Here is a 23,249-nt window from a genome sequence, read left to right as displayed (position 1 = left end):
ACCCTCTCTTGCACTGACAGCTCCAAGGCACGAGCCAAACCACGTTATCTAGAAGCTGAAATCAGAAACAAGCTTTTCTTTCTAAAACAGCTGTCACCTTTGAGATTAGTTATTACACCACTTGGTAGCCTCCCAGAAAGTATTTAGCCAACATATCTTCTTGTGACGCCCACGCTCCCTTCTCACTGCTTCCCCTCTTCCAGGACGTTGGTGGATGAGAAGCTCCACAGGAGCCGGCACCGTGCGCTGGCAGCCCAGAAACCCCCCGCAGCCTGGGCTGCATCCCCAGCAGCGTGGGCAGCAGGGCGAGGGGGGGATTCTGCCCCTCTGCTGCGCTCGGGGGAGACCCCCCTGCAGTGCTGCCTCCAGCGCTGGGGCCTCGGCACAGGAGAGACACGGAGCTGTTGGAGCGGGGCCAGAGGAGGCCCCGGAGATGCTGGGAGGGCTGGAGCCCCTCTGCTGGGAGGACAGGCTGAGAGAGCTGGGGGGGTTCAGCCTGGAGAAGAGAAGGCTCCGCGGAGACCTCCCAGCCCCTGCCAGTCCCTAAAGGGGCTCCAGGAAAGCTGGGGAGGGACTCTGGAGCAGGGAGGGGAGCCACAGGACGAGGGGGAAGGGTTTTACACTGAAAGAGGGGAGATTTAGATGAGATATGAGGAAGAAATTTTTCACTCTGAGGGTGGTGAGCCCCTGGCCCAGGTTGCCCAGAGAAGCTGTGGCTGCCCCATCCCTGGAGGGGTTCAAGGCCAGGTTGGCCGGGGCTTGGAGCAACCTGGGCTGGTGGGAGGTGTCCCTGCCCAGGGCAGGGGGTGGAACTGGATCATCTTTAAGGTCCCTTCTGACCTAAACCATTCTATGATTCTATGATTTTTCTTCAAATAAAGCTGTATATCTTGCAGCTGGGATCATAACCTGATGCAGCAAAATCAGTGAGGACCAAATTCTCGCTAGACCCTGCTGCGAGTACTCCAAAAGACAAAAAAATGATAAAAATGAGAGAAGCCACAACATAATGACTCAGCTGAGAACCCATCTTTGCTTCTGAAGCTATTCCTGGTTTCATGCCATGGCATCTCTGAGAGACCTGGGTCTGTTTAGCCTGAAGAAGAGAAAACTCAAAGGGGATCTCATCAATGCACATCAACATCTAAAGGGTGGGTGTCAGGAGGATGGGGCCAGGCTCTTCTCAGTGGTGCCCGGGGACAGGACAAGGGGTAACAGGCACAAACTCGAACATGGGAAGCTCCATCTCAACATGAGGAGGAACTTCTTTGCTGTGAGGGTGGCAGAGCCCTGGCACAGGCTGCCCAGAGAGGTGGGGGAGTCTCCGTCTCTGGAGACATTCCAACCCCACCTGGACGTGTTCCTGTGCCACCTGCTCTGGGTGACCCTGCTCTGGCAGGGGGTTGGACGGGATGATCTCCAGAGGGCCCTGCCAACCCCCACCATTCTGTGATTCTGTGATCCCTGTGTAAAATCACGCCGGGTACCCTGTTCATCAGTACATGCATCCCAGGTGGTATCAGGTCCTGAGGGGGTGTTACAATGCCTGTGTCCTGTTTCCAGAGCTGGGTTTCCCACCTCCCGAAAGGTGCTCGGCTCTCTTTGCAGCAGTTGCGGAGAGCGCGGGCATTTGCTAAGGCAATCTCACCTGTGAAACCCTTCACACTAAAACACACTTCAACTGCAAAGTAATGCATTCACGCTAAAAAACTCCAACAGTGAAAAAGTACTTTCTCCATATACATTCCTAAAGGCCAACACACACAAAACGTAATTACCTAATAAAAATATCTAAAACGAACCCAAGTTTTCCAAATTTTCTTCACTGTGGTATGCAACCCAGCTCCTCACCTGACCGTAGTCCTGGTGCTAACTCCAGCCAGAAGATACTGCACAAACAAACCCTAGAAACCGCAGGGATCTTCAAATCTTTTCAATGTAAGACAAATTCTCAACTGACATTACCCTGTTGATATGCCACCAGGAAAATACTTGGTCCTCCATATCCACATTCCAGAGAGGCTGGAAAACTGACTTTGTAACATGCAGTATTTTGCTCCACTCAAAAATAAGAGTATCCACAATTAATCTATGGAAAGGTACTTCTTCCATAGGTATTTTCTGCCTCTGAAAGGGGCAGAAACTCACCTCACTGGTTTGAGCTCTTTCACCATAATGTACTGTGTCTAAAGCTCAGGTGATGGAATGAGATCCCTGTTGCACACATGAATTTGCATGAAAAAAAACCCCAGCTGTAATTGTGCCATTCTTGATTTTTGCAGGAAAAGAGTTTCAAACCTTCAGAATTCACGTCCTTACGTGGGAACCTCCCTAATCAAAGCAGTGAGGAAACGCCAAGTGAAGCAAAATTTTTCTCCACAGCACTGCAGAAAATTTTGCCAAACTTCAAAAACCCTCAGAGGACTAAGGCATTCATCACGGGCTATTAAACACATGCCACCTCCTGCTCAGGAACTTTCGAAGTCACAAATGCCAGATGACGGCATGATAACCTGGAGGAAAACCACGACGCACCTGCCCGGATCCAACGCCTTTTCCCAGGCCACCTGTGCTCTTTTCTGTTTGCCATCAAAAACACGATAACGAGCCGCACAGCGTTTTTGGCCTGAGATCTCCGAAGATACAAATGCTTCAGTTGCACTTTCCTATACCTCCAGAAAAGCTCTTTCAAGCATTGTAAACTCCTTTCAATAACTGGTAGGGTTCAAACAACAACAAAAGGTATTTTATGCTCAAATTGGAACTCCATTAAAAACACCAAACGTTGACGCTTCTTTGTGATTTCTTCCTTGAACTCGGGCAGTCATTACAGATCACAGGGAGCCCTGCACAATAAGCTACTCATCCCCATCACCCAGAGCCCTGATCCATTCAGGACGTAGAGTTATTTCTTTAATTCACGATCAAACGACTGCAGGACACCCCAGGAACGGGTCCCCATCAAAGCCAAGGCAGAGCAACAAAACCCATCGCTAAGTCGGGAAGGACGGGGTAGCAAAACAGCCTCATTTAGATAATCCCACTGGTCTGACCCAAGGAGATAAGATCTTATCAGATAACAGAACTCCTGTGGGGGGGGAGCGGGAAGCATGAGACCATAAACCAACAAAATCTGTCTTTGCTGACGGAATCCAGAGGGTTTTAACTCTTCGCGTCTGCAGATCAGCCCCATTGCTGTGGTCTGCGGAGACGGTACATAGGGGAAAATAATAGCTACTCCACAGAGCTGGGTAAACAGCCTAATTTAAAGGAGAAATTTCTTTTTATAATTCTACTCATATGATTAGGAAGAGTAATATATATCCTTTAACGGGCAAATAAAGTCATTTCAGCGTTATCATTAGAATCATCGAGCAAAGGATGCATGAGCAAATTTTATGTTTGGGATGGTAAATTTTCATGGTCATTCCCTGCTCCTACGAATGTGCTTTTCCGAAATCTAATATAGCACGTAAACAGCACTTTCAGTAAAACCGGCCTTAATTTGTCAGGCTTTTAAGTTGCATTTCTATTATGAACCTTCTCTTTTGTTGGTCTCTTCTCAGCTAGTTCTTCATTATTGGTAGGAAGACAACCCTAAATGACTTCTCCTGCAATGAATGCCTCTTTAACTTAAATCACTATGAGCTTCTCAGCCTCTGACACTTCAAAACTTATCACCTGTGGAGTTACACTCCCCCAAGTGTAAGGGAAGTAGTGACAGGACGAGGGGGAACGGTTTCAAACTGAAAGAGGGAAGATTTAGATGAGATATCAGGAAGAAATTCTTCACTGTGAGGGTGGTGAGCCCCAGGTCCCAGAGAAGCTGTGGCTGCCCCATCCCTGGAGGGGTTCAAGGCCAGGTTGGACAGGGCTTGGAGCAACCTGGTCTGGTGGGAGGTGTCCCTGCCCAGGGCAAGGGGGCTGGAAAGGGATGATCTTTATGCTCCCTTCCAACCCAAACCATTCCATGATTCTATGAAAGCCTGCTGAAGACCCAAGCCAGGACTAGTTAGGGTGGAAAAGTCGGGCTAGCAAGGCTGCAGCACTGTTTGCTGGTGTTCAAGCTTCTGTTTGGGACTTTGAAGACTCTCTTTGGCGAAGAAATTATGATGTTATGTTTTTCTTCCTTTGACTACCACTAGTTCTCACCTGGCTGTCTGCTGGAGGAGCTGGCTGGGCTCAGATGGGCTACTGGGGTGTGGGCAGCTGCCAGGTACTGCTTCTGCATTTGAGGTAAATAAGGGGAAGGTACTGAAGCTCCAAAAACCTGAAACTTCATGAGGGTCAATGGCCAGATGAAACCCTAGCAGGTGATGCTCCAAGAGCAGGAGAGTCAGGCAGGGACAGCTTGAAGCTGCCCTAGCAAATTTCTTAGGTGACCCAACAAAGTCTGCATGGAACAAAGAAAATACTGAAAATTTAAAAAACAAAAGAAACAAACAAAAAATGTTGCTGTTTGCTGGTTTCTGCCACTCAGTTCCATAAGTACAGCAAGTAGCCCAACCCTGGAGATGCTGGGTTTAGAAAAAAATAACGACCACACGCATTCAATGCACCGATTACACAGAAACCCCAGGTTTGGGAACAGGTAAGAGTCCAAATAAAACACTTTGACCTACCTGAGCAGTACTGCTGAAGAAAACAACAGTACCTTCCAAGCCAAATGCAGTCCTACAGAAGGAAAATGGGTAAAGAGCAGAAAACAGAAGATGGGAGGAGGACATTGCCCATCTCCGAGTTTTTGAGAGATACTGCAAAACCACACCTGCAAACACAAACGTAAACTTGCAGTTACAGCTAACAGAGACCGTCTTACTGACAGGTTTCCTCCTGGAAAAGGGATCGGAAGAAAAATAAATTTCTTTAAGAGTGACTGCTCTTTGAGCCTAATGAGTAAAAATCCACTTTTTTTTTTTTTTTTTTGATGGTGAAATTGCTCCTAAGGACGCAGGCTTTCTATTTTGAGTGACTAACAGATGTTTTCGCTGCGGATTTAGGAGAGGAAGAACACACATGCAATGATAATGGCAGCCTAATGAAGTTTAGTCTCCAGTTAATTCGCACAACGAATTAATACTATACCCAGTGGAAAGTGTTAGCAAGGCAAGAACCCTTCCGTTGACCGTAAGGGTCAATGCTAGGCAAAATATCCAGTCTAAATATGTGTGTTTTAATTCTTTGCTAGGGAAGAATAAGTACGTTGTTTGAGGGCTGCGGTCCTTCACAAGCAATAACTTCACAGAAGCGCACAATAACCCAGCACCGGATCCCAACCACCAGAACCTTCCTAGTTTTTTTTTTTTAGACGCCTTTGTTAGGAGTGCTGGTTTACAAATCCCCTAATCCCCTGAAAGAAAGGGAAAAATAATCCAGTCCCAGGCAGAGAAGTCAGCAAAGCATCAGAAATTAAACTTGAATCCCGAATTCAAACTCCCTGCTGCAGTTATGTAGCTCCCGATAATTGTAGTAGCTTTTTTTTTTTTCTCTGAGAACACAGTTATATACCAACAAGAAAAATACAAGGGTCAGAAATAATTTGCCCTCACTGCTAAAAAATTGGTCACTTCCCAGCAACTGCAAAGAGCCGGTTCCTGGTTAAAAGAGCAGCAGGGAATTACGGTGAGATCTGCGTGTTCAAACAGAAAATTCAGTGGTTCGTTCCAGGCAGAGCTTGATCACAACAAGCAAAAATAATGAGAGCCTTTAACGAAGCTCTAATTGTGCAACAAGCCATACCAGGGGGGAAAAAAGAAAAAAAAAGTTTTCATAAATGGAATTATTAAACTCCAGAGCAGTAAAACAAAGACTAAAAACATGCTCTGCACAAACAGTAGTAAAGCATCAATTAAGGTGGTGCTTTGAAGCACACTGATGGAGGGATTATTCAGGTAAATGCTAGGTTATCCAGGCAAAGTTTCAGTACCAAAAAGCAGAGTTTAATCTTATTTTTTGTTCTCCTGATTTTTTAAAAGGAAAATACTCCATTTACTTAGGGCTAATTTTTATTTTTCTTATGAGAATATATGTTTTTTTTCCAGCCCACCTCTGCAGACTCTCCTGTACGTTCTGAGATACGGGACACTACCAGGAAGGACCAAGCAATAAGAGCATCCCTACGGGGTTCAATTGTCTCTTGGGTTCATCGTCTGACAAGCAGACTTCAAACTGGCATTCCCGTCCCAATTAGGGAAACACCAACTTTAGAGCAGCTGTGGAAATGCTTGAGAACATTGGAACTTTGGGCTGCCAAGGTTTTCCCACCATAAAACTGCAGCAGATCAACCATAATTTTTTGGCAAAATTGTAAATGACACCTGAAGTCCTGCCTGTATTCAACTACTGAAGGATAATTAAGTTGAAAATCTATAATTACATCTAATCTTAAATAATTGATAGGTTTTTTCCTCCCAACATACAGTTTTTAACTCCCAACATACAGTTTTTAGTTCCCAACATACAGTAGCTAAGACGCAATAATACTGGGAGCTTTGTGAAACCAATCAATAACTATTAAAGCTGGATCCCATCAGCCACCACCAGGTATTAGCCACTTTTTCAATATTTCAAGTATTCGGTTATTCTTAGATACAGTTAAAGTAGTAAAATGAAGTGGTCTCATACTGACACTGCGATAAATATGAGATTAAATATAGAACAAATTTATTACTCCCTGAAGTCCTACCGGGTGTCCTGATTTTCCCGTATCCACAACAGTACGGTTCACTTTGATGTTTTATTATCCCAGATCTAAAGCGCAGAATTGAAAAAGCAAAGCCCGTGCCGGTTCAAAGACCTCACCCAGCCACGCCGGGAACGGAGCAAAACACCAAACACGACCCACAGATGGAGATGATCCCCCTCTGACAGCCATCACGTCCCGCTGTAAGCAAGTGGCACGCCGAGGCGAGCCATTTGTGACACCGAGCGCGGGTGACACATGGTGCCACCCCTGGAGTGCCCATGAGCTGGGAGAGGAACACGCCTGCAGGAGACAGCTTTTCCCAATACCCTGCTTTGAAGAAAGCGGAATAATCAACCCATTTTTAAACGACTGCTTTTTTTTTTTTTTTTTTAAGGGCTCTAAGGAGTTTTAAAGTAAATCAGCTAATTACTCAGATTGCTTTAAAAAAAAAAAAAAAAAGCAGCCCACAAATTAAGTTGAGCTGGGTCTGGGTGAAGATGGGTGACCCCAGAAGTGCACGTTTCTTGGCTCGCTGCCTGTCCTGTGCTCCCAGGATGGTCCCAGCTTAATCCCACCGGGTCCCCACTGCGGAGCAAAGCACGCTGTAGAAAGCTGCGGGAGTGATGAACCACGTCCTCCCCCATCAGCATCTGCCGGGTGGGCTTACAAGGACACCAGCGTTTGGGTCTCAGCTAGATGGACATGCCTAGGCATTTCTCCATCACTCACCTTTAAGCATTAATACTCAAGAGACCCACTGAATATAAATCCCCCAAAGGTGACATTTACAATCTAATCCAATGAAGGGATCTGGGCTCCACTACTGGACCACACATATGGGCCATAATACAAATTTAGACCCAAACAGGAGAACTATGTGGCCACATCCAAAAGCTAGAAGTGGTTTTTCATAGAATCACAGTATGGTTTGGGTGGGAAGGGACCTTTAAAGGCCACCTGGTCCAATCCCCCTGCCATGGGCATGGACATGGACATCTTCAACTAGACCAGGTTGCTCAGAGCCCCGTCCAACCTGGCCTGGGATGTTTCCAGGGATGGGGCAGCCACCTCCTCTCTGGGAAACCTGGGCCAGGGTTTCTCCATTTTGCTAGAGACTCTGATACACCTTCATCACCTGGGGAAAAAAACCTCACATATTATCATAAGAAAATAAAAATTAACCCTAAGGGGAATATTTCACTTCCAAAAGTGTTGCATCCTTCTGGGCTCCTCCTTGTACATTAGGACACTGCAGCCTCTGCAGCTCAATTGCGATGGGATCACCCTTGGCACAATTTTGGCCATGACCTACCAGTCTTCACCCCAGCAGCTCCTTGGCATCACTCAGGCTGGAGGCAGCCACCCCCTCCTGAAAGCCAAGAAACCTTAACACAACAGAAACAGCCACGCTATGCTAGCCCACCTCAGGGCCAGAGGACAAATCCTGCCATTACTCCACAAGTGAAGACATGGACCTTGAAGGCGAGTTCCCAGCAGGTGAGACAGAGGGCTCTACACTTGATGAGTGCACATGGTAGAACTTTGACAGAATCATAGAATCACAGAATGGTTTGGGTTGGAAGGGACCTTAAAGACCATCTAGTTCCAACCCCCTGCCCTGGGCAGGGACACCTCCCACCAGCCCAGGTTGCTCCAAGCCCCAGCCTGGCCTTGAACCCCTCCAGGGATGGGGCAGCCACAGCTTCTCTGGGCAACCTGGGACAGGGGCTCACCACCCTCAGAGTGAAAAATTTCCTTCTGTGGAAAATGTCTTCCTTTTTTGTGGGTGTTTTATTCAAGGGAACAACCTGAAGCAGAGGAAAGCAACGAGATGGACCCATGGAGGGGCTCACCCACCATCCAAAAGCAGGCTGCATCAGATTTGGGGCTGGAGCCTTTCCCGGTGGTACGATCCATTCACATCAACACATGACAACGGAACAGGGCTGACAAGGACTAAGGCAAGATTAAGCATTCAGGAGAAAAGCACATCCTTGACAAAAAGAAGGGCGCGCAATTTTATCGCGCTGCCTTTCGACACAGCCATGTGCCGATGCAAAAGCCTCAACCTCCGGCTCCCGCTCTGGGTCTGATGCTCGTGAGATGAGCATCAGCTCATGAGATGCTCCAACTCATGAGCATCAGACTCATGAGTTGAGTCTGCTGCGGCTTTTCCCCAAAGAAACCATTTCTTCTTTCTTTGGGAAACAAAAGCATCGCAGCAACCTCTCCGCTACGTCATCAAGTCATCATGTTGGCTCAACAGCCTGTATATGGTGACTTCACACCCCAACGTGAGCTCGTATCTTCCCTGGGAGAGGACTCCCAGCCGTGCCTCCCGCGAGGGAGGAACAGACGCATTTCTGCAGTCAGTGCTTCGAGAGTCCTCGGTGCACGCTGTTCCAAATTATTTCCATTCCTAATTAATATTCATAGACGAACCACAATACTGCGCCTTCAATCAGCCGTCACACACCACCCACGCTAGATGAAAGGACAACTACACGAGATAAGCAGTTTATTGGATCAAAAGTCCCCTTTAGACGAGAAGACAGCTATTGCAACAGCGTAAAACTGATAGCATCCCATCACGGGTGTACGCACGGAGGAAGTATCAGGAAATCTCCCTCTTTAAACCAGATATTCAGCACAGAGGATGCACAACACAATTATTATGTTAATTTATCTGCATTTTTGTGCCTGCTTGAGGCTTGAGCTGGAGGTAGGAACTTATGTTTGAAAAGCTGGCATTTTGCATTACTGAAAATGGCTACTTTAAAGACCTCCATCAACACCCAATTATACCATCAGCAATTCAAGTTGAATTCCCAATCCCTATTGTCAGCATCGCTGCCCCACCAGTCTCAAACGGTTCTGGGCGAGAAGAACCTCGCCTGCCCTTCAGTTTTTGCTTTTTCCTGCCATTTACGTCTTGCTCAAGCAAGATCCAGAAGGTGCTTTTCTGGATCCTCCTCCCCAAATCCAGCCTAAGGGGCAGAAATGAAGGATCTCGTCCACCCGCGCAGAAGGTGGCCGGGGGATAAAAGACTGGCTGTAGCTGTCGAGCACTAGCCGTGCGCGGACAATAAATTAATTAAAAAGACACCTGACAAAAATCACGTCAAGCCCACGCACAGTGACAAAAAGCATTTAACCCGTAACACCGCGTTCCCCTCTCTACCAGATGGGAAACTGGTATTTCCAGTGATAACGGCAAGATGGTTAAAACGAGCAGGGAAATATTTATTGCCCACCGCTTTCCAGAGCTGTTCTGCTCCCCAGCCACGAGGGACTGAAACGGTCTGCCCAAGATAAAGCGTATTTACACCCCTTGCCAGAAAGGGAAAGTATAAATATTTCCAAAGCTTTATGAAGGCTAGTACTTACAGTCATGCTTTGAAAGGGAAAGAATAAAGCAAAATATTCAATTAGAAAAAATTACTATAATTGCAGGTTCTATTTTATCCCTCCATTAAAGCAATAAAGTGCCTCGAAATATTGCTGAGCTGGGATACGGAGCTTAGTGCTACTTAACATTTTAATATACATCCGGGGGGCTAATTTAATTTAGATCTGGCATGAGGGTCTTCTCTCCCCCCGGCCCCTAATGCCTCCCCCTACACGTCTTAAAACACGGCTGGATATAAATGCAGGCTTCTCCCCCACGCCAAGGGATGTATATGCAGAGCTGAGGCTGGACATAAATTCTGACACATGCCAGCATGCCTCCAAAGCCAAAGAGGACATCAAGCACATACATGCACAGCTCCACGCATACAGAAACCCAGTTAAAAGTGGGTTTGCTTGCACCTGAAAGCTCTGATGACTGAATTATATCATTTATTTTTTTTTATTGAAGGACAATGTCCAATTTCTGCTTCCCAAAGAGAATCACAGACTGGCCGGTGTTGGAAGGGCCCTCTGGAGATCATCCCGTCCAACCCCCGGCCAGAGCAGGGTCACCCAGAGCAGGTGGCACAGGAACGCCTCCAGGCGGGGTTGGAATGTCTCCAGAGATGGAGACTCCCCCACCTCTCTGGGCAGCCTGTGCCAGGGCTCTGCCACCCTCACAGCAAAGAAGTTCCTCCTCATGTTTAGGTGGAACTTCCTATGCTTGAGTTTGTGCCCGTTACCCCTTGTCCTGTCCCCGGGCACCACTGAGAAGAGCCTGGCCCCATCCTCCTGACACCCACACTTTAACATCAAACAAAATCCTCTCGGAAATGTAAAATCACACCATTTTTGCTCTAATAGCGCATTTAATCCCACGGGAAGGGATTTGCCATCGAAAGTCACTGAGCGAGCAACGCTGAGGCTGAAGAAGGGGGCTCCTGCTCCCAGCCCCGGCTCTCGCCACGTTTTCTCCACATTACAACGCTACAAGACGCTGTTTTCTGAATATAACCTCGTTCTTCCCTGCGACAGAAGATAAGTGAATCTTATTTTAGGGAGCCCTTCATCCTTTTAATTAAACAAATTAATATCACTTCCCCGTATCTCATAGCCTCCATTATCTTTTGTGAACTCCTACAATTCTGTTGTAAAGATATATTGAAAAAGCGCTAATTGAGATAATCTCTGGAATTCAAGAGTTAGTATATTTTTAGCCATGTTTTAAAACTATTTTCCCTTTGTTTCTGGAATGCCTCCCATCCTTCCTCCCATGCCAGACTGTTTACATTATTTAAATGCCTTCTGCTTATACCACTCTTTACAATTTTTACTTCAACAACATCGGCCTCCGTTGCTCTTTTTTCCCTCACTTAGACATAACTGGGATGAATTCCAATCCCAAACCGAAAACCACTCCTGGTGCTTTACTGCTGTCTTCTGTGTTCAGTACGTCAGGCAACGCATTACTGCCAGTCCTATCATCCGGGACTGCCTGGCGGGGGGGGAAAACCAAGCACGAAGAGTTAAACTGTTCTTCTTTCACAATAGAAACCGGGAAATTGTGATTTTTTTCCCAGACACTGGAAACCTCTGCAAACTCGCAGGGATACCTGTCACCCCTCTGCTTTAGCAGACAAACCTGAGCCACCCCACTGAAAGGACATCACTCCTTTGTTCTTGGGAGAGAGCTGTGAAGCCCATCGTGCAAGCAGAAGCACGGCCCGGCACCCCTGCCCCACTGCTGCCCTATAGAAAACCCCATGGGGCGAGACCCACAAGCTGCAGGAGGCTCCGGCAGCTGGTCAGGCTTCTCTGTCGCTTGGGTTTGATTTGTTTTTTCTGCCGGTTTAATTAGAAAGGTGATAAAGGCAGCTCCAGGTGCCCGAGCCTTTTGCACTGTGGCTCCTGAGGAGTTTTTAATAAGAGTTCTGCCGAAGTGGTGGGGGTTTTACGGCAAATTTTTTCCCGCCTCAAGATGACCTGCAAAGGTAGAAAGGGTGATAAAGCACAACAGCCTACTGAGTTTTTCCAGCACGAGCGCAGACCTCTGCAGTGTTAATTTAAGCCTGTTCAAAACAGGCTTGTTTTCCATAGTCCCCGTTCACAGACCATCTCCGGCAGGGCACTGAGGCAGCATTTATGATTCACTCCTGGCTTAGTCCGATTTCCCATGGGGTTTGGGGACAAGTGAGGACATGCCTATTCCCTCACCCCATCCTGTGCAAAAGGGGATACAACACACAGGTATTTATTCGGGACGCAAAAATCCTCAAGAGCCTCCGCATCCAACCAAAGCATCCTAACGTGCAACCATGCAGGCAGAGTGGAGCGGAGGAAGAGGAGGTCGGCGCGATAAAGGCTCTGGGCTTGAACGCAGGAGGTTTCAGCAAAGCTGCCAATTCTGCAAAAGATCTTCCGTGCGGCTGAAGTCACTTAAGGACAGACTGTGAATATTTCATAGGTGAACCTGAGCTCTCACAGATTTCAGAAGAAAGGAGACGTGAGGAGAAGCACAGTCTTCAGGTCCTGTTATGGTTTTGGGGACACATTTAAGATTGCCTTTCGCTCTATTTTTTGTCTCTTGGCCAAGATCTGATTTTGCTCTAACAGGGCTGCTGGTTCAGCTAGGGCTTCAAGACGCTGAAGGAAGGAATAACACATCCATTTATACTGAAATAAGGAAAGCAGACACAGACACATAGCTTAGCCATCCAAGCATGTGCATACTTTAAATGGAGTACTCAGCCCATGGGTCAGATTTGACCAAGGGCGGACAAATAGCACCTCCTGAGACTCCTCCTGAGCAACACAAACGTAGCTCCTACGCTACAGCAGATACATATCATAGAATCACCGAATGGTTCAGGTTAGAAGGGACCTTGAAGATCATCCAGTGCCACCCCCCTGCCCTGGGCAGGGACACCTCCCACCAGACCAGGTTGCTCCAAGCCCCGGCCAACCTGGCCTTGAACCCCTCCAGGGATGGGGCAGCCACAGCTTCTCTGGGCAACCTGGGCCAGGGGCTCACCACCATCACAGCAAAGAATTTCTTCCTCATATCTCATCTAAATCTCCTCTCTTTCAGCTTAAAACTGTTCCCCCTTGTCCTATCCCTCTACTCCCTGATCAAGAGTCCCTCCCCATCTTCCCTGTAGGCCTCCCTTTAGGTATAACCAAACGTAGGCTGAAACTGGAATATAGGGTGGTGGGCAGTAGAAATTCCCAGAGCGGGGGGAGTTGCAAAACTAATAAAATAAAAATCCAGCCATGGGGAGCTGCAGCGGGATGCTGCCAGCCATCCTGGGACACAGCCAAATGCTCAGTCCCGCAACCCAAGAGATTTTTGGAGCATCCTTGACACTGCGGGCACCACCACTCCCCAAGGACATGGGATGTGCCTGTTGATCTGCCTGCAAAGGTCACCCTGTTCTGCTCAACAGGGTTAGAAATGCAAGCTGTTCCTCCCACCGCCAGACTGCTGCCAGGTTTGAGGATTTTCTAAAGATCCGTCACCCCAGGAAAGCTCTTTCCCCATTTTTTGGGGATCCGGTTTGGAAAAGCATCTCAGGTGCCCTAAAGCAGTCGTAGCAGACTAAGGCATCAGCCTGAATCCCAGCACATCAGAAGAGGGTGGGTCAATGAAGTAACAGTATCTGGCACATGTTATTTGCTTATTATGCCTTTAATTACAATTTAATTTTATCTCTAGCTATAGCAAAGCATTACTCTGATTCATAGGTCCTCCTGCCTAAAAGCTTTCAGGTGTTAAAACACTGGCTTATACTACCACTGATTTTCGTGACAGCGAGGTGCTAAAAATCAAGTCAGGATTCCAGGGAAATAAAGCAAAATGAAAGTACAGGGAGAAGTTCTGCGAGGGATCCAGACTCCTCCATAGGCTCGCCTTCATTCCCCAAGGAAAATTACACGTTTGACGTCCAATTTCTGTTCCTTGCAGTCTCAAGACAGCGAAAGCAGCTCTCCTCCAAAGAGATGCTTTATCACCATCAGTTCTACCTCCATCCTTTTCATTAAAGGAAATGCTCCCTGAATAACCTACATTTGTACTGAGAGGAGAACCACTGCAAGGAATAAAGCTTAGCTCAATGCAGCTAAAAGCAAAATGGAAGTGTCTAGAAAGGCGGAAAATAGAGAGCTTATGATTTTAACATAAAAATAAAGGTGAGCCATCTTTCCTCCTTCCCTTGGCACCCTGCCTTCCCTCCACCAGGAGAGGCACTTTCAGGTTGCCGCTGGCATTAGAGATGAAGCCATGGGGTACTTGGAAGAAAAGGCACGACTGTGTCCTAGACTTCACCATGAAGCCTGAGCAACTGAAAAGGGACATTCTGGTCAAAGACCATGCAGGTAGCAGCATTTAAGAAAGCAGCCTGCAACCCAGCTTCAAAGCAGCCTTCTGCCCTTATAGAGTCATGGAATTGTTTAGGTTGGAAGGGACCTTAAAGATCATCTAGTTCCAACCCCCCTGCCATGGGCAGGGACACCTCCCAGCAGACCAGGTTGCTCAAAGCTCCACCCAGGCTGGCCTTGGAGATGGTCTCTTGAAAATACCTAGCACCAGTGTCCTCACCTTGAAAGCCATGGAAACTTCATGCTGGTTCCAGAAAGAACACAGTCAGGTCACCAAAGCATTTCTGCTTCCCCTTCCCTCTCCCCACACACCCTGGTGGAGAGGTGATGAGCTGCTGTCACTGCAGGACCACCTTACCCACAGGGCACCTTGTGCCCACATGGCTCTTCCTCAACACAATCCCCACCTCCAAGAGCAAACCAAACTCCAGTCCCTCCTCCCAATCCCACTCATCCACCTACCCAAGCCACGCCGTCACTGCAGGAATGCTGAATTGCATAGGAAGGCGAGTTCCCACCAGGTCAGGGCAGCAGTTACTTCTCCCATGAAAAGATTTGGAGAAAACTCTGCCCTCCCAAGGCTGGCACAGCAGATCTGCTTCAACATCTGTGGTTTGACCCCCTCTAGTGGGTAGCACTCAACAAGACACCGAGCCTCACCACCACCTCGCAACCAATGGAGACCCTACTCAAGTGATAAAGCCTTTTTTGTTATTGTGATGATGATTATTTTCCCACGCACAGAACCTACCTGCCTTGCACTTCCGATTCAATGTCTTTGGACCTCTACGCCCGCAGCCTGACACTTCCCTACAGAGATACTGCAGAAAATTCTTAGAAATGGGGGCAGAACGGGTACGGTTTTGGGAAGGGAGAACCACCTCGCTGGGGGAAAAAAAAAAAAAATTATACCCCAGACCTGATTTTGTAGGGAGAACATATTTATCATCTATCCCAGAATGTCTTCCCTCTGCCAACTTGTCAAAAGCTGACAAAACTCCATACTATAAAAGCAAGCTGTTAAAACTTGGCTAAAGGGAAAAACTTAGCTGCCAGACAAGCTAACCAGAAAAAGCTGAAAAAAATATTCCGAGTGTGCCAGGGCAGGCAGTAAATTTACAGAAAGGCTCTACAGAGCTGAACATCCCAAACCAAGACAAGGAGGCAGTGTTAGGTCAGCAGCTTCTCGCTCATCTGTCATTTGACAAGCAGATGTCTCCCACTTCAAGGGACTTGGGTAGATATCTTAAGAGTTGTAGCTGCCTCTGTATCTAAACTATCTGAAGTAGGATGTATTTAACTCACAGTTCATCCCAGAACAAAGTATTTTAGTAGAGCCTAAGCCCACTCATCACGTAGTCATTAAATACCACATATTCCATTTAAACCCATTGATTCATCTCCTTCCACCTCCAGGCGTGCCAAAAGCTGAACAACTCATAGATTTGGTCTTTCCACTAATAAACAAGATATCAAGTCTTCGCCTAGATTTTAGGAATTTTTCTTTTAACCACACACAAACACAAGGTGTTTTTAATGTCAGAACAGTGACAAGGGTTGTTCTGGGTTGTTTGGTTGTTTTTTCACAGAGTGTTTTTCTTCTAAATAGGTATTCAAATCAGTTTGAAAAACAAAAGCCGCAAACATAGTACAGTCAAGTCACGAAACTTACCGTTACTGACAGTTTAACAGACACAAGAGCGATTTCCAGCTGATCAGCATTCATTTTAGCTCAAACTCCACATACTGTTAATCCAATGGAATCCAATAATGTTTTCTTTAATAGCACGCCGTGACGCAAAGGATCATACTTTATACTCTAACCCTTGTACTCCAGGACAGCAACCACGACCCACTAACCCACTTCCAACAGAGGTTAAAGAAAGGGACATCAGACACAGAAGTTCTGCTCTTAATTGCCATTAATACAACTTGCGCAACTACCCAAGACACGAAAACTTCAAGTCTCCTCAATTTATACAGCTGAATGGCTTCAGCGAAAGCAACAGCCCTGGCAAGCTCTGACGGCCGACCCGCTTTCAGCCTGTTTCCAGCAAAACCACAGCACTGCAACATCCCTCCTCAATGAAGAGCCCTTCTGCAGCTCCCAGCGAGGGCAGTGGCTCAATAGCGAGCGTGACGTGCCCCGGCTGGCATCCTTTCCTTTCTGGATAGTCTGGCTGAATTGTTCTAGTCTTCAAGGTAATCTAGGAGATTTAAAAGAAAAGGCGAAAACTGCAGATTTATAACGGTAAAAAAAATCAGGACCTGAGCTTTATCAGTCTCAATGCCATTTGAAATCGTACTACTTCAAGCAAGAATATATATATATACACACCTATATGCGTATGCACACACATGTTTTTACAATGTATATGCATACTTTCTTTCCAGCAGCCGCTATAGGCAGGCAGTATTAACACAGCCTTAGGCTGTCAGCAGAGCAAAAAAAACAGCCACAAAAAAAATCAGGAATATGATAAAGTACTTGCATTGCGCACACACCCACCCCCCCAGCACTCCTGCCTGGTCACGATTCACTCTCTGAATAGGACAACAGAGGACACGAACAGAAGACAAAGCCCCCACCCAGATGATTGCTCAAAAAACAACCAGCTACTTCTCCCACAATCCTGACAAAATGAAGAGAGGGTCTTGCTAAAATAAGAGCCCGATGTATGTTTATATTTCTGCTGTGAAATGTTATTTATTCATCATCTTATTGGCAAGCTGTCCCGACGCTGAGGAAAAGTCCCTACAGGAATTGTGTTATCCCCCCAAATCAAAACCCAGATGAAATAAAGCTTCCCAAGAAGCGAAAGCCCTCGGCAATTCCGGACGAGGATTTCTGTAAGACTAATCTGCCCCCTCTATTCTCTACGACTTCGCTTCCAGCTGCTGAGCAACAGCCACAACAGCCTCTACCAAACGCACGATCCCGATTACGCTCCATGTGATCCCGATTACGCTTCATCCCGCCGTCTCCGCGATTACGCAGGAAACCGGGCTGGCTGCATCCCCTTCTGAACTTACATCGTCCCGGGTCTTCTTCCTCCTCTGTCCCCCCCCCCCACGTATAAACTTCTTCCCAGCACCAAGCGATTTAAGCTGCAGGCGAACACCGCGAAACCAGCGCTTTCCGCTATTAGTCCCATCACCGCATTCAAGATTAATTTTAATGGCGTTGGCAATAGCTACAGTGGGAATGCAAAAAGACACCCTCGTGGAGGTTAGCCCACGGATCCCATGAAGTTAATTCTTGCTCTGGTCAGATACTGGGAGGCAGCTCCACGCCGTCGTACCTTAAAAAGCGGGAGCCGTGTGCTAGTGGGATTTAGGGATCAACAGGAGAGAAAGCTGCCTTATTTCACCTAACGCCAGCCGATCTGCAGAGCTCCTTTTCGGCAGTCCCAGCCCTGCACAACCTCAGAAGCAAACATTTTTCTCTGCATTAATAAAGTCTGGGCAACTTGCGCCTTGCTTCTTCGTATTAACGAGGGTAAAAAAAATAAATAAAATCACCCCTCCATCTCTGCTGGCATCGCTTTGGTGTCCCCCTCCCCACCTTGTTCACTCAAGCGCGCGGGTGTTTTGGCAAATGCCGGGTTTCAACACAATTATTTCGTTTTGCCTGGCTGGAAGAAAGGAAAAATCCAACTTGCCAGAGGAGCATCTGCATCGAGGACTGCTTTTGCTGATGGGCTCAGCAGTCGGGAGTACCAGGGGAAGCAGGAGAAAGGGTCGCGGACCAATTCATCATTCCGGCACGCATCACCCGCAGACATCCCCCTCCCGCCACCCCCCAGCCCAAATCTCAGCCACAAAAAAATAATGTAAATAAATAAATAGGAGAAACCCCCAAGCAGAAGTTAAGAACAAATGTGCTTTGAACGCTACGCAAATGACATTGAAGATGCAGAAGAAATATGTATTTGCTGTTGCGCTGCCCGATCTCCCGGGCTGATTTCCTAGGTATACATTTCACGCACCCTTCCTACGCAGATCCTCTCCCCTCCACCCCCTCGGCTTCTTTAAAAATAATAAAAAAAAAAAAATTTAAAAAAAATAAAAAAATCTTTGATGTGTATATTCATTTTATCCGGGGAGAGAGCGGTGTCCTCAGAAGAGGTGTCAAGGCCCTCCCCTGCCTCCACCCACGCAGCCCTCCCCCAGGCTCAACCATGCTGTCTCCATCTTAACTCCAGCCACTTCTTCATTAGGCGGCAGAATTAACCCCTTCTAGCCGAAAAAGAGAAGGACCTCCCCATCAGCCACCACATTCTGCCTTCCCCTTCATCTTTTCTCCCACCCAAAAAAAATTCCTAAAATCCATCAGCGAGCTTATTTTTGCCCCTTTTAATTCTATCTGGGAAATACCAACGCAGGGGTATTAACCCTTCCAGCGAGCCCCTCCAGGGCTTCCCACCGCTTCCCCGTGACACGTCACCTTCTCCCCCCTTAAAAAAATTCACCTTCTTCTCCCCAAGGATTATTTTTAAAGCTACAAAAACCCAACCAACCCCATCTGCAGCCTCTTCCCTACAGTATTAACCCATCCGTGGGGTGGAGGGGGGCATCCAGCACCCCGCGACACAACGCGGAGGCTTCCCTCCACCCTCCGTCACCCACATCTCCCACCCCTTCCATCTTATTAACCCGGCGTCCCATCTCAGAGGACTCTGGGCCACGCCGGGTTCTTCACAGTTGTCCTTACAACACCCCTTTCGGTAAGACCGACATCTCTGTTGGAAGTGTTTGCATCTACAGGCTTTCATCCCGGAGAATCCCTCCCACATCTCTTTTTTTGGGGAGGATAATGCAATTTTCAGCTCACTCCAAAGGATGCTTTTTTTATTCCCACACCCTCCTCTGACCAGCATCTCCCTCTACCCCGGGAGCTGCTGGCGGGGAACAGCCCCCATCCCTGACCTTCAGCCTCACACCGGCAACCCCACCACCGTCCCCACTCCCCGGAGGAGAAGGTTTCTTCTTTTGCCAAAGCCACAGCATCAGGCTGCGTTTTTCCACTCCCACAACCTGCTCCTTCGGTGCCGGGTTGGGGGGGGCATCTCCCCCTCCACTGTGTGGGGAGAGATTCTCAGGGATGGATGCAACCCTCACCCCCTCATCATCTATGGGGGGTTTGATCCACGCCAAGAGGACACCGACCCTCTGGAAATGGCACATCCCAGCGCTCGGCAGCCAGCGGGGGCGGGGGGGGGTGTCCACTGTCTTCTCCCCCTTTCTGAAGCAGCCCCTGCCTTTCTGTGGGGGCTCCCCATCTCCAGAAGGGGAGTGGTGGGACATGTCCTCCCCAGGGACACAGGACCTCCCTCTGCAGCGCTGCCGGTGTGAGGGTCACCCCCAGCCCCGGGCCTGCCTCCACGCTGTCACCCGTGGGGTGTCCCCCCACCCACCAGCTCCTGTCGGGAAGAGCAGCTCCATCCTTCCCCCCCCTGCCCTGCCCCATGGCTGTGGGGCAACAAGAGCCACCCCATCCTTGAGGCACCATGTACAGCCCCACGGAGAAAGAACCCTTTCCAGCCCCCATGCTCGTGGGGGGGACTGACCCATGTCCCCTCCAGGCTGTGAGGTGACAGCAGCCCCCATTCCCCATTCCCCTCTCCCCAGCCCCACATGCTCATTTGGGGGGCACCTCTCCTCCCTTCGGGGTTCTCCTCAGTGAAACAGGGGTCACCCCAAATCTCCACATAGAGGGCACCAACCCACATCCTGCTTGGACCAACAAACCCCACTCCTCCCACCTCAGCCCCACAGACACATTCCGGGGGAACTTCTCTTCCCCTCGGACGTCCCCTCAGCACAAGGCGGGGGCTCACACCTCCTCCACCCAGGGGAGCACTGACCCACATCCACAGTGGACCATGGGGTGACAACGACCCCCATGTCCCACACCTCAGCCCCACAGCCTCATTTTGTGGGAATCTCTCCTCACCCAAAGTGGGAGTAACCCCCGAATCTCTTCTCCTTCTCCATGTGGGGGACACAGCACTGACCACGACCAGCTCAGACCACGAGGTGACACTGACTCACATCCATCTCAGACCACGAGCTGACAGCGACCCTCATCCGCCCCACCTCAGCCAGGGGACAGTGACCCACCTCTGCCTCAAACCATGAAATGACAATGACCCACATTCACCTCGGACCATGAGGTGATGCTGACCCACATCCACCTCAAACCACGAGATGACACTGACCGCCATCAGCCCCACTGCAGCCAGGGAACAGTGATCCACCTCAAACCATGAAGGGACAGCGACCCTCATCAATCCCACACCAGCCAGAGGACAGTGACCCACCTCCACCTCAAACCATGAGGTGACACTGACCCATGTCCACCTCAGACCATGAGGTGACACTGACCCCCACTGGCCCCACTTCAGCCAAGGGACAGCGACCCCCAGCCGCCTCAAACCACGAGGTGACAGTGATGCCCATCTGCTCCACCTCAACCAGGGGACACTGACCTACCTCAAACCATGAGGTGACAGCAACCAACATCCACCTTGGACCATGAGGTGACAGTGACCCACATCCATCTCAGACCATGAGCTGACACTGACCCATGTCCACCTTGGACCATGAGGTGACAGTGACCCACATCCATCTCAGGCCACGAGCTGACACTGACCCACGTCCACCTTGGACCATGAGCTGACAGCGATCCCCATCCACCCCACCTCAGCCAGGGGACACTGACCCACCTCAAACCATGAGGTGACAGTGACCCATGTCCATCTCAGACCATGAGCTGACAGTGACCCACGACTAGATTGGACCACGAGCTGACAGTGATCTCTATCCACCGCATCTTAGCCAGGGGACACTGACCCACCTCAAACCATGACGTGACACTGACCCACGTCTACCTTGGACCATGAGCTGACAACGACCCCCATCCACCCCACCTCAGCCAGGGGACACTGACCCCCTCCAACCATGAGGTGACACCGACCCCCGTCCACCTTGGGCCGTGAGGTGGCACTGAGGCACGTCCACCTCAGACCACGACCTGACAACGACCCCCACCCGCCCCACCTCAGCCGGGGGACACCGACCCCCCTCACACCATGCGGCAGCGACGCCCGCCCGCCCCACCTCAGCCAGGGGACGGCGACCCGCGCCCGGGACGCACCGACACCCGCACCCCCCGCCATGTCGGACAACGCGCTGCCGGCCACCCCCGGGGGATGGCGGGCGGGGAGGGGGGGGGGACACACGCGACACACGGCGGGGGGGACACCCGGCCGCCCCCTTACCTCCAGACCTGCCCCATCTGCAGCAGGTGGATGACGGACTGCCAGACCCAGACGGAGATCCTGCAGAGGCGCTGCGCCCCGGGGGTGGCGGTGCCGGCGGCTCCTCCTACCCCGCCGGCGGGTCCCCCCCGCCGGCCGACGGCCCCCATCATGGGCGGCCCGCGGCTGCTGAGGCCCTGCACGGCCCCCAGCCCGCCGCCCGTGAAGTCCTGCACGAACCAGCGGAAGCTGAGGATCTGCACCAGCACCGAGGGCAGCAGGACGAAGGCCAGCGTCAGGCCGCACCAGACGTAGTCCCGCCGGCCGTAGTGGTGCAGCGCCAGCCACAGGTCCGTCCCCACGTCCCCCACCAGCACCAGCAGCGCCAGCACGATCCACAGGCAGTCCAGCCACGGCCGCTCGACCCCCTCGCCGGCCTCCGGCGCCCGCGGCGGCCCCTCGGCGGCGGGGCGCGGGGCCAGCGGTTCGGCGGCGGCGGCGGCGGCCGCCCGCCCGAAGAGGCTCCGCAGGCAGGCGCTCCGGCAGCCCCAGTAGCACGACGACGTGTTGCAGCAGTGGCAGATGTGCAAGGAGCTGCTGCCGCCCGGCTCCTCCGCGCCCTCGGCCGCCGCTGCCCCGACGCCGCCGCAGACGCCCGCCGCCGCCGCCGCCGCCGCCGCCTCGTCCAGGTTGTGCAGCTGGGCGAAGCCCACCCCGCCGCCGCCGCCGCCGCCGCCGCCATCCGACTTGGCCGCCATCTTGCTGCCGCCGCCGCCGCCGCCGCGTCTCCGGCCCCTTCGCCGGGCGCGCTCGCTCGCTCTGCCCCCCCCGTCCCCGCTGCCGGCACCCCCCCACCCGCCGCCCGCCCGCCTGCCCGCCCGCCGCTTCCGGGGGCGGCGCTTCCGCGCCCGCGCAGGACGGGACGGGACGGGCCGCCTAGCGACGGAGCGGGGCAGCGACCCAGGGGGACGCACTCGGAGGGGCAGCCACCGAGGGGGACAGCGGCCGAGGGGGGGCAGCCGCCGCCGGACGGGCCGGGAACGGCCGGGCAGCAGGAAGGGAGCGGCCCCTGCGTTCGGTGCTGCGCTCTGCCGGCACCCAGCGCTGCCCGCCGTCCTTCCCCATTGCAGCAGTTCCCGTTGCGCTGGCAGCCGGTGCTGCCCCCTGCCCCATCCCCGTTGCACCAGCACCCACTGCCCCGTCCCCATTGCACCAGTTCCAGTTGCACCAGCACCCACCACTGCCCTCTGCTCCGTCCCCATTGCACCGGCACCCACTGCTGCCCCCTGCCCCATCCCCATTGCACCAGTTCCCATTGCGCTGGCACCCAGTACTGCCCTCTGCCCCCTCCCCATTGCACCAGTTCCAGTTGCATGAGCACCCAGTACCACCCATTGCCCCATCCCCATTGCACCAGTTCCCATTGCACGAGCACCCAGTACCACCCATTGCCCTGTCCCCATTGCACCAGTTCCAGTTGCACCAGCACACAGCGCTGCCCTCTGCTCCGTCCCCATTGCACCGGCACCCACTGCTGC

General features: G+C 50.8%; 1 protein-coding gene across 1 annotated transcript in view; it reads right to left on the bottom strand.

Moving 5' to 3' along the window:
- The window catches only part of XKR6 (XK related 6), a 207,129-nt gene extending 184,660 nt beyond the window's left edge, over positions 1-22,469 (bottom strand). Inside the window, exon 1 of the mRNA XM_054197416.1 lies at positions 21,733-22,469. Within this exon, the coding sequence (XP_054053391.1) occupies positions 21,733-22,469 (737 nt within the window). The remainder of the gene's footprint in view (positions 1-21,732) is intronic.
- Between the last annotated feature and the right edge of the window lie 780 nt (positions 22,470-23,249).

The sequence above is a fragment of the Rissa tridactyla genome, chromosome 3, assembly GCF_028500815.1.
Source record: "Rissa tridactyla isolate bRisTri1 chromosome 3, bRisTri1.patW.cur.20221130, whole genome shotgun sequence".
Classification (NCBI taxonomy): Eukaryota; Metazoa; Chordata; class Aves; order Charadriiformes; family Laridae; genus Rissa; species Rissa tridactyla.
Note: the sequence above shows the minus strand (reverse complement) of the source record. Positions and strands in the feature narration are given on the sequence as shown.